The sequence below is a fragment of the Pogona vitticeps genome, chromosome 12 (assembly GCF_051106095.1).
Source record: "Pogona vitticeps strain Pit_001003342236 chromosome 12, PviZW2.1, whole genome shotgun sequence".
Taxonomy (NCBI): Eukaryota; Metazoa; Chordata; class Lepidosauria; order Squamata; family Agamidae; genus Pogona; species Pogona vitticeps.
Genome location: NC_135794.1, coordinates 6,196,823 through 6,213,426, shown reverse-complemented (window position 1 = coordinate 6,213,426; position 16,604 = coordinate 6,196,823). Strand labels below are relative to the sequence as shown.

The 16,604-nt window shown below is 42.3% G+C and overlaps 1 protein-coding gene across 1 annotated transcript; it reads right to left on the bottom strand.

Moving 5' to 3' along the window:
• Positions 1–1,391: 1,391 nt before the first annotated feature.
• B2M (beta-2-microglobulin) lies at positions 1,392–9,421 on the bottom strand. Its single transcript, XM_020808065.3, has 4 exons — positions 9,256–9,421; positions 4,030–4,308; positions 3,273–3,308; positions 1,392–1,964 (listed from the first exon to the last, which is right to left on the bottom strand). Exons 1-3 carry the CDS (start codon positions 9,317–9,319, stop codon positions 3,301–3,303), a joined length of 351 nt encoding a protein of 116 aa, XP_020663724.3. The 5' UTR covers positions 9,320–9,421; the 3' UTR covers positions 1,392–1,964; positions 3,273–3,300.
• Between the last annotated feature and the right edge of the window lie 7,183 nt (positions 9,422–16,604).

Below are 16,604 nucleotides of genomic sequence, written 5' to 3'. Positions count from 1 at the left end.
AGCCACTCCTTTAATCAACGGCAATTCTTTATTGGTTCACAAACCCAACATTTCTACGACGTGTGGCTGTAATGCAGTGAGTGACAAAAAGACGACTCTATCCCAGCTTTCAACAATGTTCTGGAAGCTGAACCGCCTCACTCATGACTTCGCTTTTCGCTCTTAAAGGGATGCCACCAAACCCTGGCTCAGTTATGCAATCTTAGAAATAAGACAAAAATAAACGATGCATCATGAAAACTGCTCCTCTTCTACTTCCTGAATAAACCATGGTCATTGCTCAAATAGCTCTTCCCTGCTTCTTAAGTGTTGTTTCCTTTTTTTGAAATTTCAATCAGCTTGGATGTATATGTGTGTGTTCTGTGCTGTCAAGTCAGAATTGTCTTATAGTGACCCTAATAAGACTTTCAAGGTAAATGGGATCTTTAAAGGAGTGCTTTTACCAATTCCAGTTCGTCAGTGAGTTTCTATGGTTGAACACGGATTTGAGCCCTCTTCTCCAAAGTCCTTGTCCTTCTCTCTATCCACTACACCACACTGGGAATCCTGGATATATTCCGATTCTATAATCATTGTTATTGCTTTATCGTGACCAAACCACAGCCCAGCAATTTGACAAATGCAGTGTATAAATTAGTAGGCATCCTTGTCTCGAAAGACTATGGTAACGTGCTCTGTATGGAGGACTTGGAACAGTGTCTAGTGTGGCTGAGGAGGCCAATTCGAGAGTGACAATCTCTTCCACACTGAAGACAAATCCAATCTGTCCCCTGTCCAGCTCCCTGGTTTTGCTGCTTTTGTGACTTCCTCTTTGCCTCGGCCTGCTGGACAAGGGTCTCTTCAAATTGGGAGAGGCCATGAAATTAATTAATATGCCTGTTTACTAGTGATAATACTGTAATGGAAACTGGCATGTTAAATAACTGGAATCCTTTTTCTGAACTCAGCTGTAGCCATACATTATGGCCAAAATAGTAGATTCTGAATAGTAGATTCTGGGGTATAGACAGGGGTGGCTTGTGGGTTGAACAGGGAGCCTCTTCACCCCAAAATTGGGGTATGTGAATCCTGTCCTGATCACAAGTCACCTTTGAGTTTGCTGCCTATGTAACCAAAATAAATGATCGCAAGGATTCCTCCCTAAGGCTCTTGAAGGATGCTCCGATATTCCGTAGCCATGTTTACAATGCTATCCTGTGCAGGCTTGGGATTATGTTCCACCACGTTGGACTTCATTCTGAGCCAACGTGCTGAGGTTTGCTCACCAAGGCTGTTCCCCTCGTTTACTCTTCTTCAGGCGTAAGCCCCACTGAACGACACAAGATTTCTTCTGCAATTGAAATGTAGAGGACTCCAGAGCGAATCGATTAATCAAAACCAGCAACAGAAAATATTAGTAGTTGTACTTTATTAGACTGCTCCAAACATGCAGAAGTTACATTTTAAGGAATGCCAAAGGACAAGCTGATTTACAGTATATTCGATTACAAAGTATGAAAGATTTGATCTTTTAAACACTGTTACAAAGATCTTATCAAATTCCTGGCAGATTTTAAAAGCAAATGTTGAAAGCAAAGGCAACAGAAAGTTACAAGTTATTTAATCAAATTGCCCAAATATTTATGCTACTGTAACTGAAGGATAGTTCAAATTGCCAATGCATTCTTAGCTTACAGTGGGCATACCTAAAAAAAGCTGAAAATCATAACCTCAAAATCTCTAGAATAATAAACTACATCAAGCATCCGCAACCTGATACACACAAGCAATTAACTCATGGATCCTAGTGTGACCCTCACCGCAAAATCTGGGAGTGAGTTGCTCTATTGCTCAGCTCCATTAGCATTATGTCAGAAAACTGTATAATGACATTCATTATTAGTGGTTAGCAATACAAGAACAGAATGTGACGTATGCTCAGGAAATAGATGAATGCAATTCTTGAAATGCGATGCTCTTCAACCCTGGATAAAAGAGGTAGAAAAAGAATCCTAAGCTGTGTATTGTATTTATTTTTTAAAGAACCAGCAATGTTTGAGTAGTGAATCTAGTACCGTGCTAACCTTTACATCAAACCCCCCCCCAGATGTTTGGGTCTCACTACTGGCCATGCGAGGTGAGCCTTATGAGAACTGAACTCTAAAGCTTTTGAGGCCAGCTACCAGCCGAAATCTCTCTGCCTCCAACAAAACCTGATTCCCTTATATCAGGGGTCCCCAACCTTGGGCCTCCAGATGTTCTTGGACTTCAGCTCCCAGAAATCCTAGCCAGCAGAGGTGGTGGTGAAAGTTTCCGGGAGCTGAAGTCCAAGAACATCTGGAGGCCCAAGGTTGGGGACCACTGCCTTAAAGGACTGTCGTAGTGAAGCCAACTAAATACATATGGAATACGTTGAACATTTTAAAGTACTATACTAATGTTGTTTACATTTATACTATCTTTTCCCCTTGTTTACTTAACGTTTATGAAAAGTGCATTTCTATCAAGTTCAACTGTTCTTGGTCAACAACACACAACCTTTAAAAACCTATGCATGGATGGGGGCTTTGATTATATGTTTGTTGAATGAGTGGGGAATGATGCTTTCATATGTTTCTTTCGGTGTACACAACCGAGAATAATGGCATGCAACTAGATGGGCAATATACAAATTCAATCAATCAATCAGACAGTCAATCAATCCCTTTTAGAACAGCAGAGGTGGAAGGGATCTTATGGATCACTGAGTCCAGCCCGTCAAGGAGGCCCAATGAGAAATCAACTTCCAACCTCTACTTAAACCACTGATCCAACTAGCCAGCTATACAATACAGAGCTTGAAAGTTACTTGGTTTGCTGATTTTGCAAGCTGTAGGAAAAAAAAATAACATTCCCAAATTCAGATTCGGGTCACATTATTTAAAGTATACAACACAGCACTGCTGGCTCAGTCGGACTGCTCACGGCCTTGGCTACTAGGAACGGAACATCTGCCTGAAGATTTTACATCACCATTTTGTCAAGCCAAGGATCATCTCTCTGACCCGGAATGTGCACTTCTGCAAGGAAGAGGGGCCAGATTCTATCACTGGCTGCAAAGCTGAGACAAAGAGGTGTCGCAGACAGATAAGCTGCAAATCTTCTATTTTATATCCTATCTACCCCCACCCGCTTTTAAAGACTAGCTTTACTAGGAAACAGATCAACGGGATTTTAAAGTAAGGTGAAATTTCCTCTTTTAATACACAAACATAGCAAATTCACATCCAACCCATGAAAGAGCCATACCATACCTGGTTTACTGGGACCATCAGTTTCTTATTAATAGTCTGTAAAAGAAGGCAATGGCGTCAGTATTTTTTAAATACAGGGAGATCTCTCTGACTTTCTGTTGTATAATGAATCTTGTTTTATTTCCTTCCTGCCTAACTGTTTATTGTGCTTGCAGCCCTTCTGTCCTGCCATTTGCCCAAGGGGGTATTTTCTGTTCACTGTCCTGCTTTACAAACAGAAGCGCCACAAGGCTGAGCTGAAGACATGGGATGGCACATGGCGCCTACACACTTGTTCAGAGTTCAAGAGATAGACAGTGGTGCCTCGCTAGACGATGATAATCCGTTCCACTGAAATCGCTGTTTAGCGAAATCATTGTCTAGCAAAAAGCATTTCCCCATTGGAATGCATTGAAACCTGTTTAATGCGTTCCAATGGGGAAGAATCATCATTGTCTAGTGAAGATTGGCCATAGGAAAGCCACTTTGTGAACTGCCGATCAGCTGTTTAATTAGCTGTCTTGCGAAGCTTAGGTCCCAAAAACACCCGTTTTGCGAGCACGGAGGGAGCTGTCAAAAATCGTCTAGCGAAAATTGGTTTGCAAAGCAGGGACCAAACATTGTCCAGCGAAATTCCCCCATAGGAATCACTGTCTGGTGAACGATAAGGTGCTTTCTCGGGGAACCCAAGCTACAATGATCCACCCGTCTCAGAATGTGATAGAAAAGGAGCAAGAGCACAAAACCCATTCCCAGAAGACAAAAGTAAAATACTCACCCAATTTTACAATCTTGGCTTGCTGCAAGCTATCATGTTCCACTTTGCAGGTGTACACAGAGTTCTGCTCAGGAACAAATTCTGCAGAGACCAACAAATGGAAGGTCCAGTCGCGGTCAAAGGAAAGATCGGACTTCTTCACATTCTCAATTGGGACATTATCCTTGAGAAGAGTGATGTCGATTTTGGGAGGATGGAAGTGCTCAACATAACAATTGAGGGTGTTGGTTTTGCCGAACTCCACTGGAAAGCGGGTATACACCTGGATGTCTGGTTCTCCTGTAGGAATGAAGAAGGAGAAATTTACCCAGGCTATTCTTTCCCATGGACAGCCCCTACTGGTATTTAATATATTTCGTTGAGCAACTTTGGACTTGACTATTCCCTAGTAGCTGCTCGACTGCTTTCCAACCTGGGAGTCACATCTTCCAGCCCTATCTCTTGTTTCATTTTGCACTCTCTTATCATAATAAAAATGGTGACTACAGAATAACTACACAACGTCAGATTTGAGAATGAAGAAACTGAAACCCAGACATGTCATAAACCCAAATGGAGACTGCAGCCAAGAAATCAGAAGACTGAGGCTCAGAAGCAGCAATGAAGGAATTAGAAAAGACCCTCAAGAGCAAGACTCTCTGGGAAAGACAATAATGTCGGCAAAAGTGAAGGCAGTAGGAAATGCGGAAGACCAAATATGAGATGGATTGACTTCCTACGTAAAGGAAACTACAGGCATGAGTTTCCAAGAGCCGAGCAGGGCTGTTGAGGCCGGGCCATTTATGGCTCATTCATAGGGTCACCACAAATTGGAGGCAACTTAACAGCACATAACAATTCTTTCACATCTTTTACTGCCTGTGCAGTAACGATAATCAAAAACCATTTCCAACCCTCATGTTATTTCCCTATACAGTGGTACCTTGCTAGACGATGATAATCCATTCCACTGAAATAGCTGTTTAGCGAAATCATTGTCTAGCGAAAAGCAAATCGTTGTCTAGCAAAAATCGGTTTGCGAAGCAGGGACCAAACATTGTCCAGCAAAATTGACCCACAGGAATCACAGTTTTGTGAACTGCTATAGCGATCGCAAAAAGTCAATGTCTAGCGGAAAAAACTGTCATGCGGGGTAACTGTCTAGCGAGGCACCACTGTACTGTAGAAAGCTGAAAGACTGCACATTTATTTCTGCGGTGTTGGCGTTCCTCTCCACTTTATCGATATACTAAAATATTTATATATTTACATCCTGCCCTCTCTTTGAGGAACACAATTGGGATCGATTTCAGACAATACAAAATGATGCAGAACATTATACAGTACAACAAAACTGTTTCCTAACATATCTTAACAATTAGGCAGAAATATATAATAGATAGAAACGGGTAGTTTAATTCCACACAATTCCTAGGAGTTAGAGCCTGCCTGGGTGTGCAGTCTCTTCCTTCTGTCGAGGACACACAACAAATGCACTGGCTTGCATTCCAGCAGAAGAGGTTAGGGTTAGGACGTTTACTGGCTTAGAAACCAGGAGGAGGGAAAACAGAAAGTGCAAGCAGCATTTGCTACTACGCCATTTCACCCTTCCTCTTATTACTCTTTACAACCGGGCAACATTGAGTCTGAACAGGAATTTCTGACTCATTAAAAAGCCCTAGAAACAAGCCAATAAACAGGCGTTAATGAAGCCCCTAGTGCCTCCCAGGGCATCAGGAGGATGCTCAGAAGGGTAAGAAAGGAAGAAAATCTGTTTAAGGCATTTTATTCGGGACAGGAACAGCAACGATTAAAACACCTAACCTTCCCTCCATTACTCCCGAGGCCAGCAGAAGCAATGTGGGATATATACCCACATTTCGTCTATGGCCAAATCGCATCAGCATGCATGCACTCCTTCCTTTAAGAGGGGCTAATTCCACCTACATTTCCCCCACTCGTCCCATTTTTGTCTGATCTAAACACAGCCACCCTACTATCTTCCATAACGGTGTAGCAGAAAGAAGTAGTATACGGGGATTTTTGCCTGTCTTGGTAGACAGCTTCAGACTGCGAAACTATTATAATTGAAGAAAGAGTGCAAGAGAAAAGGGTTAACCTCCCTCCATTTAAAAAAAAAAAACAGTAAATTCCCCACTTTTGCTTTGCTTCCTGTTGCCACTGCTCTAATCAGATTCAGAGTCCTCCTGCCCTGGCAAATTTTCGGCAAAAATAAAAATATTTGGGAAAAAAATCTGAGGACAAATTTCCTGCGTCTCGTGCAGCGTGGGCCCACAAACTTTCTCTAGCACCCTTTCACTACAGTTTCTGTCATGTTCTTGGTTAGGGCTCGCCCAAAGCTGTTGGCTGCCGTCAGCAAAAAAACAAAATGGCATCCCATTTTGAACTATATACAAAAGCCAAGCATGGCAGTTGAATCTTTCTGCTCTCTTAGTGGCACAACAGCATCCTCTATATTCCACCTGATGGCAGCAGGGTTGTTTACAGGGGGGGGGGGGGCTGCCTCACACACAACCCTCCCCTCCCTCTATATTACTGCTGCATCATCTTTGCCTAATGGTAGGGTCGGCTCCATTCCCGGTCTCTTTCACTCTCTACAGATGTGCTACAGGATGAAGCGAAGAAAACTCATCCTTGCTGGAAAAACTGCTTCTTCTAAGATGATGCTACCAGCTCTCAACAGGAGCCGTGGCTTGCATGAAGCCGATTATTAGTGGGAGTCGGGAAAACACAGAAAAAATTAATTCCACATTAGCTCATAGCGACAAGATTAATGGTAGCAAGGAATTCGAAAGTAAAGTATGATTTTCAATTAAATTAACAGTATACAGAAGTTCAGGATATAACTATTAATGATAGAGTAACATGCAATATTAAACTAAAGAAGGCTTTCATAAATAATAATATTGTTATTGATATCTGGGAAAAATTTATTACGGTAATTTTGTATTAATAAAAGGGAAGGGCCATGCACCTTTGGAAGAGTCAATGCAGTTCTGGAAGGAAACCGGGGTTCCATAAATGTAGGAAAAACTAGTTATACCTCCAAACAGTCCCAGGGGAGAAGAGCACTTTATTCATATATGTATTTATTTATCTATTTAAAATATTTTACCCTGCCTTTCTCCTTGAGAAGGACCTAAGGCAGCTAAAAACAATGAAAGACAATATTTAACGTTGAAAGAAGTATATCACAGTGGTTAACACAATTAAAAAGTGATGTTTAAAAATTATGAACAATGAAGGAGACCTCTTACATCAATTAACAAGTAATATTAAGGCAAAGATTAAAAGGCATACATTTTTTTAAAAAAAAGTCACTCTGAGAGGAAAACACAAGTAGTACAAACAATCTAACTGTAACATTGTATTTTTAATGTTATTTAGGTTTTTCTAGGTATGTATATTGGTTTGCTTGCATTTGTATAAATACAAATTTTAAAAAACCTGAGCTGCCACATGGCAGATTGTTTTTTTCACTGAACAAAGCACAAGCTCAAATCCTGCCCTGCAATTAATTCAGAAGAAAAACAGAGCTCTCTGCTCTCCTTCAAAAACCAAAAGAAAAACAAGAAAACTGATGAGCAGGAATTTCCCTCGGAAATGTTCCTGAATCACAATAGTTTTCTTCAGGTTTTCCCCTCCAGGCCTCACCCTCTATCCCAGATTACTGTGATACCGCCCAGAGTAGACCTTTGGTCTAGATGGGCAGGATAGAAATCCAATAAATAAACAAATACTGTATATTGGGAGAGGAGGGTTGACATGTTTTCCTAAAGAAGGCCTCATTGTTAGAAAATAATAATAATCCTAGAAATGCGGAGCTAGAAGGGGCCCTATAGATCATCAAGTCCAGCCCGTCAAGGATGCACAACTAGGGAATCGAACTCCCAACCACTGAGCTGCACATGTTCTGGTCTTCTAAATTTTACTGTCTTGCTCAGTACAGTCTATAGCTGTAGGCATCCTTCAGTCAAGAGATACTAGGGTAACGTGCTCTGAAAAGAGGACTTGGAACAGCGTCTAGTGTGGCTGAGGAGGCCAATTTGAAAGTGACCACCCCTTCCACACTGAAGACCAATACCACCTGTCCTCTGTCCAGCTCCGATTTTGCTGGTTTCAGGGCGGACTTTTTGCCTCGTGCTGGACCAGTGCCTCTTCAAATATGTACAAACAATCCATGCTCCCTGATTCTAGTCATCCAACTCCCATCCTGCATTCTAAGCTGGTTTGGGGGGTGGCATCTCTGGCACCCTCTCGCCTTGCATCTCAGCCAGGGGGAGGAAGATGTGCCCAAACGGGGCCCCGCCTGCTGTGGCCCCATCACAGGCCTTAGCGGTTGTAGCATCTGCCCAGATCATAAATATTAATATCATATCTGCATAGATGGAGAGGCGGAGTCAGGAGAAAGAAGAGACTCAGCAGCGGGAGGGGGAGTGAGAATTTAGGGAGAGTTGGAAAGTTTTGGGAGTTTGAGTGGGAGCCTGCCTGAAGGAGGATGTTTACGAGTTCACAACATTCACTATCATCCTCTGCAAGACGAAACAATTTCTATTTGGTTCTTTCAAAAAAAGAGAAAAGGACACATCGCCTGCACCTCCATTATTAATAATTGGTAACATTGATGTAATCAACTGGTGTCCACTGAAAAACATGTACTGTAGTGTGAACACTTAGGTGAGACAGGCAGGAGCCACGTGGGGATTGTGGCAAGGGGCAAGTGGTGTGTATCACACCATCCCAGACATCTTGCCTCTCTGGAATTGCAGAAGCCCCAATAAAAGCCATTATTCCTCCGCACAAAGACATGGTCTGGACGTGACTCCCGGATCTCTGTACCCAAAGCGTCTAGTAGGTGCCTGGATCTGTTTGCCTGCATTTGTATAAATACAAATTAAAAAAACAACAACTGAGCTGCCCCATGGCAGGGTGTGTTGTTTTTTTCCCCACTAAACAAAAAGCACAAGCTCAAATCCTGCCCTGCCATGAATTCAGAGGAAAACGGAGCTCTCTCCCGTCTCCTTCAAAAAAAGAAAAGAAAAAGAAAACAACTGAGCAGGATTTTCCCTGGAATTTTTTTGTTTAAGGAAAGAAGCAGAAGTTCGAAAGAAAGAAAGAAAGAAAGAAAGAAAGAAAGAAAGAAAGAAAGAAAGAAAGAAAGAAAGAAAGAAAGAAAGAAAGAAAGTGTTAGGGAGTTCCGCAGGCTGCAATAAAATGAAGTCTTACTTATTACGGCTTTCAGAGCCGTGATGCAGATCGCAAAAACGACCCAGGTCAGGTAGCTCGCCATGGCCTGCTCCACAGTACAGACGCGCAAAACTCCTCGGAAACCCCCGCGCTGCACCCGCTCCGTCTGAACCGCCCGCTGCGCACCTTCTTAACGCGGACGCGCTCCCCGCTTATAAGGCGCCCTTCCTGCCCCAATCGGAATAAAGGAAAGGGCCTCGCGTCATCAGTAGCTGGGCAGATCTCCCTCCGCTAGCGAGCTATAACGGGAAAGCGGTGCTTTCCGACACATGCGCGCTCTCGACGCGGAGCGAAGTTTTCTTTCGCTTTTGGTTGTCGAGAAAGGGCGGCTCGATTCCGGGAAACGAGCGGCCTCCGAGGCGGGGAGAGGCGGCTTTCCGAGGCTGACTGACATCCAGGATAAAACCGGCAGACCTTTGATTCTGAAGCCGCGCAGGAAAAACAAAAATATTTTTATGGACCTAGGAGTCCAGGTGAACGTGGATCAATGCAATGTATAGCCAGAAAAAATAAAATAAAGTTATTTTTAAAAATGATATTATGTGCCGTTGACTTGCTTTCGAATTGTAATTCATCTATTAATTAATTGCTGCACCCAGACTTTGGAACTCCCTCCCACTGGAAGCCAGGCTGGCCCCATCTTGGCTGTCCTGCAGGCAGGCAAAAGAGGCTTTTTTTTTCAAAATGGATTGTATCTTAACTGCTTTGAATGTATTTTGTTAATGCTTTTGTTTGTTCCTTTTCTGTTTGATCCCTTTCAGTGTTTGTATACAGTACTCGCTGTTGTTAGCTTTTAATCCTGCCTTTTTATGTTGTGAGCCACCTTGGGTCCTTTTTAAGGAGAAAAGCAGAGTAAAAATATTTCAAATAAATTTAAATTTAAAAAATTAACAGCCCTGCTCAGATCTGCCCATCTCATGTTTGGTCTTCCGTTTTTTTCCTACAATCTTCCGTTTTTCCTACTTTGATGATCGTTTTTCAGTGCCTCTTGTTTTGTCCTGAAATGTCCAAAGTATGATAGCCTCACCTTAGCAACTTCAAGATGGATTTGATCTGCAGTTCTTGTATTTATTTTTCTGACCCATTCAGGCAAGAGAACTAAAAACTGCCTGCTTTTGGGTGCTTATGAGGCTTCAGAAACCATGCAGTCAGCCGCAGGATTCAGAGCATGTGATAGAGAAAAATAACCCAGAAATCTTATGATGGATGGAAGACGAACAGAGTGGAAGCTGGTAAATGTTAATTAATAGGCAGAAAAAGGAATACAAAAGACAGAACATTTGTCCAGCGAAGTGGAAATTCCAAAAGAGAACAATAGCAATATCAAATATAAATGTAACAACAGAAAATACTGTAAAACATAACATATATAAGACTAACTTATATATGTTATGTTTTACAGTACTGTACTGTATTTTCTGTTATATTTATATTTGATATTGCTATATTTTACAATTAATTTTAAAAATGCCACTAATTTTTTTCTCTTTTTTCTTTTTCTTTTTTTTCTTTTTTGGTCTGATACTACGTGCATAGACAAACATGACTACTCTGAAAAATCATGAATTAATGACCTCTAAGTGGTCTTGTCACTAACAGCTCTCCTAAGAGTTTGCAAACTAAAAGTCATGGCTTCCTTTACTGAATCAGTCCATCTTGTGTAAAGCATTCCTCATTTCATACTGACTGGCACTTTCCCTAACATTATTGTGTTGTCCACTGTGTCTTGTTTTCTCATGATATGTCCGAAGTACAGTACTAGATCTGTTTAGTGATTTGAACAACCACCAGACTTTTAAAGAATTTTGTGTGCTTCCACTGCATTAGAGGTAAAATACAAAGGGATTATGATCTCACATGCAGGGGCTTGAATAAGGCAGCCATTTTCAGTAGAGGGGTCCTGGTACATTTGAAAGGGGCTACAGACTGAAAACAATTATTCGCACCCTAATTTATAAAGTCTGCTATGTGACTTATACAATCCTGATTTGACCTTTATTTCTTTCATATTGTGTTTATGGTCATGGCCAAAAAAAGGTTGAAAATGGCTGGAATGGGGTGCTATTTTGGAGGAAACTTGACATTTCTGAGAATAGTGAGAGCAGAATCAACCCCCATCTCCTTGTGTCTAGAGGCAGATCCTGGAGGATTTCTTTATGATGAACAGGGAGTCTCTAGTCGATAAAGCAATAATAGATAATGATACCAATGCCTATATCAACTTGGTATTCAGTTCACAAGGTGAGGGGGGGGGACCTACGACTATTCTTGCTTTCTTTCCATAGAAATGGCTTACAATAGGCAGGATATTGCAGGCCATTAGATGCTTTGGGTTGGGGTCCCCCTCAAGAAGAAGACCTAACCTAGTATGATTTTTCAGGATGCTCGTAATAGAAGCCCTACCCCAAAAATAATCCCTAGTTAAGTGAAACCCTGCCCTCCACTATTGTGTAGCAACCAGAAGAAGATGACATGACTGTATTTGAATAAATGTAGATGGTTGTACATTTTTTAAAAAAATCCCCTGAAAATAACTATAACACCGATCTTGCTTAGCAACACCGGGTAACAATACCTTGTGATGTCACGTTTCATCTATACAAACACCTGGCCTAGCCCAGTCTTTTAGATCATGGCCTCGAAAGAGGGAAGGCGGTCTGGAACAACAAGTACAAAGAACAAAGGGAAAAGGCAAGATTTTTCAAAGGACAGAACAAGTGGGAACAGAATATCAAAGTATTATTGCTGTTTATTTTGCAGCTGCATTTACAGCCAGACCAGAGAATCAGCAGCAGGACCATCCCGAGCCGCCCCACCTCGCCTTCCTCCTCCTGTGCAGCAGGAGTTCCCGGACTGCCCGCAGGGGTCGTTGCTCCTAAAAATCCAGGTACGTGCGTGCGTGCTTGCGTGTGTGTGTGTGTGTGTGTGTGTGCAGCGTAGCTCCAGGAGGGATCGTCGTCATTGTCGTTTAGTCGTGTCCGACTCTTTGTGACCCCATGGACCAGAGCACGCCAGGCCCTCCTGTCTTCCACTGCCTCCTGGAGTTGGATCAAATTCATGTTGGTAGCTTCAATGACCCTGTCCAACCATCTCATCCTCTGTCGTCCCCTTCTCCTCTTTTGTTCATACTTTCCCAACATCAGGGCCTTTTCCAGGGAGTCTTCTCTTCTCATGAGATGGCCAAAGTATTGGAGCCTCGGCTTCAGGATCTGTCCTTCCAGGGAGCACTCTGGTTTGATTTCCTTTAGAATTGATAGGTTTGTTCTCCTTGCAGTCCAGGGGACTCTCAAGAGCCTCCTTCAGCACCACAATTCAAAGGCATCAATTATTCGGCGGTCAGCTTTCTTTATGGTCCAACTCTCACCTCCATACATCACTACAGGGAAAACCATAGCTTTGACTATTCGAACTTTTGTTGGCAAGGTGATGTCTCTGCTTTTTAAGATGCTGTCCAGGTTTGTCATTGCTTTCCTCCAAGAAGCAGGCGTCTTTTAATTTCGGGGCTGCTGTCTCCATCTGCAGTGATCATGGAGCCCAAGAAAGTCAGAGCTGTCACTGCCTCCATATCTTCCATTTCCCAGGAGGTGATGGGACCAGTGGCCATGATCTTAGTTTTTTTGATGTTGAGTTTCAGACTGTTTTTGGCACTCTTCTCTTTCACCCTCATTAAGAGGTTCTTTAATTCCTCCTCACTTTCTGCCATCAGAGTGGTATCATCTGCATATCGGAGGTTGTTGATATTCCTTCCTGATCCCTTTGATGGGCTTCAGTTTGCTTATAAAGAAAATAGATCAACCGAGGATGCGATCAATACTGTGCTTTATATGGCTTTATCCCACTTGGAAACACAAGGGAATTATGTAAGAATGCTGTTCGCGGACTTTAGCTCTGCTTTTAACACCATTATACCCCACAGATTAATAGACAAACTTAAAGATCTTGATTTTCCAGATTCTATCTGTCTGTGGATTTTGGATTTTTTAACAAATCGTCCACAAAGGGTTAAACTGAATGACTACATCTCTACTGACAAGATACTCAGCACTGGCACTCCACAAGGCTGTGTCCTTAGTCCACTACTGTTCTCCATTTATTCATCGGATTGCACCAATAACCATCCCAGTAATAGGATTATCAAATTTGCAGACGATACTACACTAGTAGGACTTATCTCTGGGGATGATGAGTCTGCGTATCGGGACGAGGTATTACAGCTATCCCGCTGGTGCAAAAAAAACCAATCTTTTATTTAACATCCAAAAAACCAAGGAATTCATAGTGGACTATAGGAAAAAAAGAGCAGACATTCAGCCACTGTATATAGATGGAGTTTGTGTGGAACAGGTGGTTGAATGTAAGTTTCTTGGGACTATCATAACAAATGACCTAACTTGGAGTGCAAACACCGCTGCGTTAATCAGGAAGGCACAACAACGGTTGTATTTTCTAAGGATTCTTAGAAAGCAACAATTGACTGAGAGTTTGTTAATCACCTTCTATCGGAGTTCGATTGAGAGCATATTATCCTACTGTCTCTGTGTATGGTTCACGAGCTGCACAGTGGCAGAGAAAAAGGCAATTCAAAGGGTGATTAAGACGGCCCAAAACATCATTGGCTGTTCACTCCCCTCTTTGGAAGAATTGTATAAGAACAGATGTAAGAGGAAGATATCTAACATACTGAAAGACTCCTCTCATCCGGGATATCAGCTCTTTAAACTATTACCATCAGGAAGGAGATTCAGGGTATTGAAAGCAAGGACAAGCAGATTCAAGAACAGTTTTTACCCAAGTGCAGTATTGAGTTTAAATGCGGGGCCATAGGTTTTTGGTGGAATTTTAATTGCTGAGAGAAAACGGGGTATCTATATTTGGATGGTGAAAGTTGTGTATATTTTAACTTTTTTTTGTAGTGGTGTTGTCCAGTTTTACCTTGGGGAAGAGCACCTCATTTCGTTGCACCCACTTGTGAGCACAATGACAAATAAATTTCTTATGTCTTATGTCTTATGTCTTCTTCCGGCAATCTTAAATCTGGCTTGGGATTCCTCCAGTCCAGCCTTCCGCATGATGTATTCTGCATATAAGTTAAATAAGCTGGGAGACAATATACAGCCTTGTCGTACTCCTTTCCCAATCTTGAACCAATCAGTTGTTCCATATTCAGTTCTAACTGTTGCTTCCTGTCCCACAAATAGGTTTCTCAGGAGATAAATAAGGTGGTCAGGCACTCCCATTTCTTTAAGGACTTGCCATAGTTTGCTGTGGTCCACACAGTCAAAGGCTTTTGCATAATCAATGAAGCAGAAGTAAATATTTTTCTGGAACTCTCTTGCTTTCTCCATAATCCAGCGCATGTTAGCAATATGGTCTCTGGTTCTTCTGCCCGTTCGGAATCCAGCTTATACTTCTTGGAGTTCTCGGTCCACATACTGCTGAAGCCTACCTTGCAGGATTTTGAGCATATATTTGCTAGCATGTGAAATGAGTGCAATTGTACGGTAGTTGGAGCATTCTTTGGCACTGCCTTTCTTTGGGATTGGGATGTAGACTGATCTTTTCCAATCCTCTGGCCACTGTTGAGTTTTCTTGCTAGCATATTGAATGTAGCACCTTCACAGCGTCATCTTTTGAGATTTTAAATAGTTCAACTGGAATGCCATCACCTCCACTGGCCTTGTTGTTAGCCAGGCTTTCTAAGGCCCACTGGACTTCACTCTCCAGGCGAACTGCTGATGCGATGTTAATAGGGGATGCTTCTTTTTAATGTCGCCTAGAGTGGTCCTAACACGACCAGATAGGTGGGATATAAATAAAATAAAATAAAATAAAATAAAATAAAATAAAATAAATAAATAAATAAATAAATAAATAAATAAATAAATAAATAAATAAATAAATAAATGTGTGATCTGGTTGTATCTGCTTATTTTCTGATAAATTATAACGTACGTTATAGGATATTGCAGGCCATTAGAGGGAATGGGAACTTTTTAAAATAAATGACCATTTTTTGGGGGGGAAAACAAAATTGAGGGTTGAGGATCATGGGAGTGAGTGCCCATCTCCACAATTAAAAGATGGGCGTAAGTGATGCGCCAGAACCCTGGAGGTTGGTCGATGCTGAACTTCATGCATATGTGTGCATGTTTTTTTTTCTTCCTGTGTGAACCTTCGGCATCTCTCAGTGATCAAAACCAAAGCAAACTGAGCTTGTTTATGATAGGGTGACTGTCCAGGGCAGTTCATCAGGTTGTCTAAATCAGTGGATCACCTTGGGTGATCCAGGTATTCTTGGACTGCAACTCCCAGAAAACCCAGCCAGCGCCGCTGGTGGTGAAGGCTTCTGGGAGTTGCAGTCCAAAAACACCTGAGTAACCCAGGGTTAAGAACCACTGCTCTAAACGAGTGTCCAGTTCCACCAACATGCCTACCTTGTCTTCCTGGATGCTCCAGCTGGTGCTTAACCCTGAAGTGCATCAGCCCACTGCCTCCAACACATGCAATCAAAGTGTTGTGAGAGTGTTGGCAAAGCACCAGCACCGTCCATACTACTGGACTTAGAGAGACCATAGTTTGGATTTAGGAAAGCTAGGTTTCTGTCTTTGGGTTATCTCATGTCTTTGGTCTTTTAAATCTCTCCATAGCACTTTCCATATACCCAACAACACAAAAAACCAAAAAGCAATGCAAAGCCACTGAAGCTGATCCAGATCAGGAAGCAGACACTGGTGGACAGTGGTTGTTGTGGGTTTTTCAAGCTCTTTGGCCGTGTTCTGAAGGTTGTTCTTCCTCACGTTTTACCAGTCTATGTGGCCGGCATCTTCAGAGGACAGCACTCTGTGCTCTGGTGCTGTTTGTTTGGGAGCTGAGTATTTATGGCTGTGAGATCAGCTCAATGAGAGGTCAACAAAAACACAATGATCACCATAATCACCCATCTCCTGAAAAGGACAAAAGCTGATTTCACAGCCATAAATACTCAGCTCCCAAGCCAATTACACCAGAGCACAGAGTGCTGTCCTCTGAAGATGCGGGACACAGAGACTGGCGAAATGTCAGGAAGAACAACCTTCAGAACACGGCCAAAGAGCCTGAAAAACCCACAACAACCATCAGATCCTGGCCGTGAAAGCCTTCGCGAATACACTGATGGATAGCTCAAATCACGGTGTAAAAGACGACATGTACACCAATTGTGCCATTAGGCTGGCTTAAGCGCTGAAGCAGCCAGTGTTGTACGGAAGTGCGTAATCCTAATCAAACTGGAAACATTTTCCCTGAAGAGGGAATCTTTGCATTAGCCATTCATCTCTTCTCTCAACAAA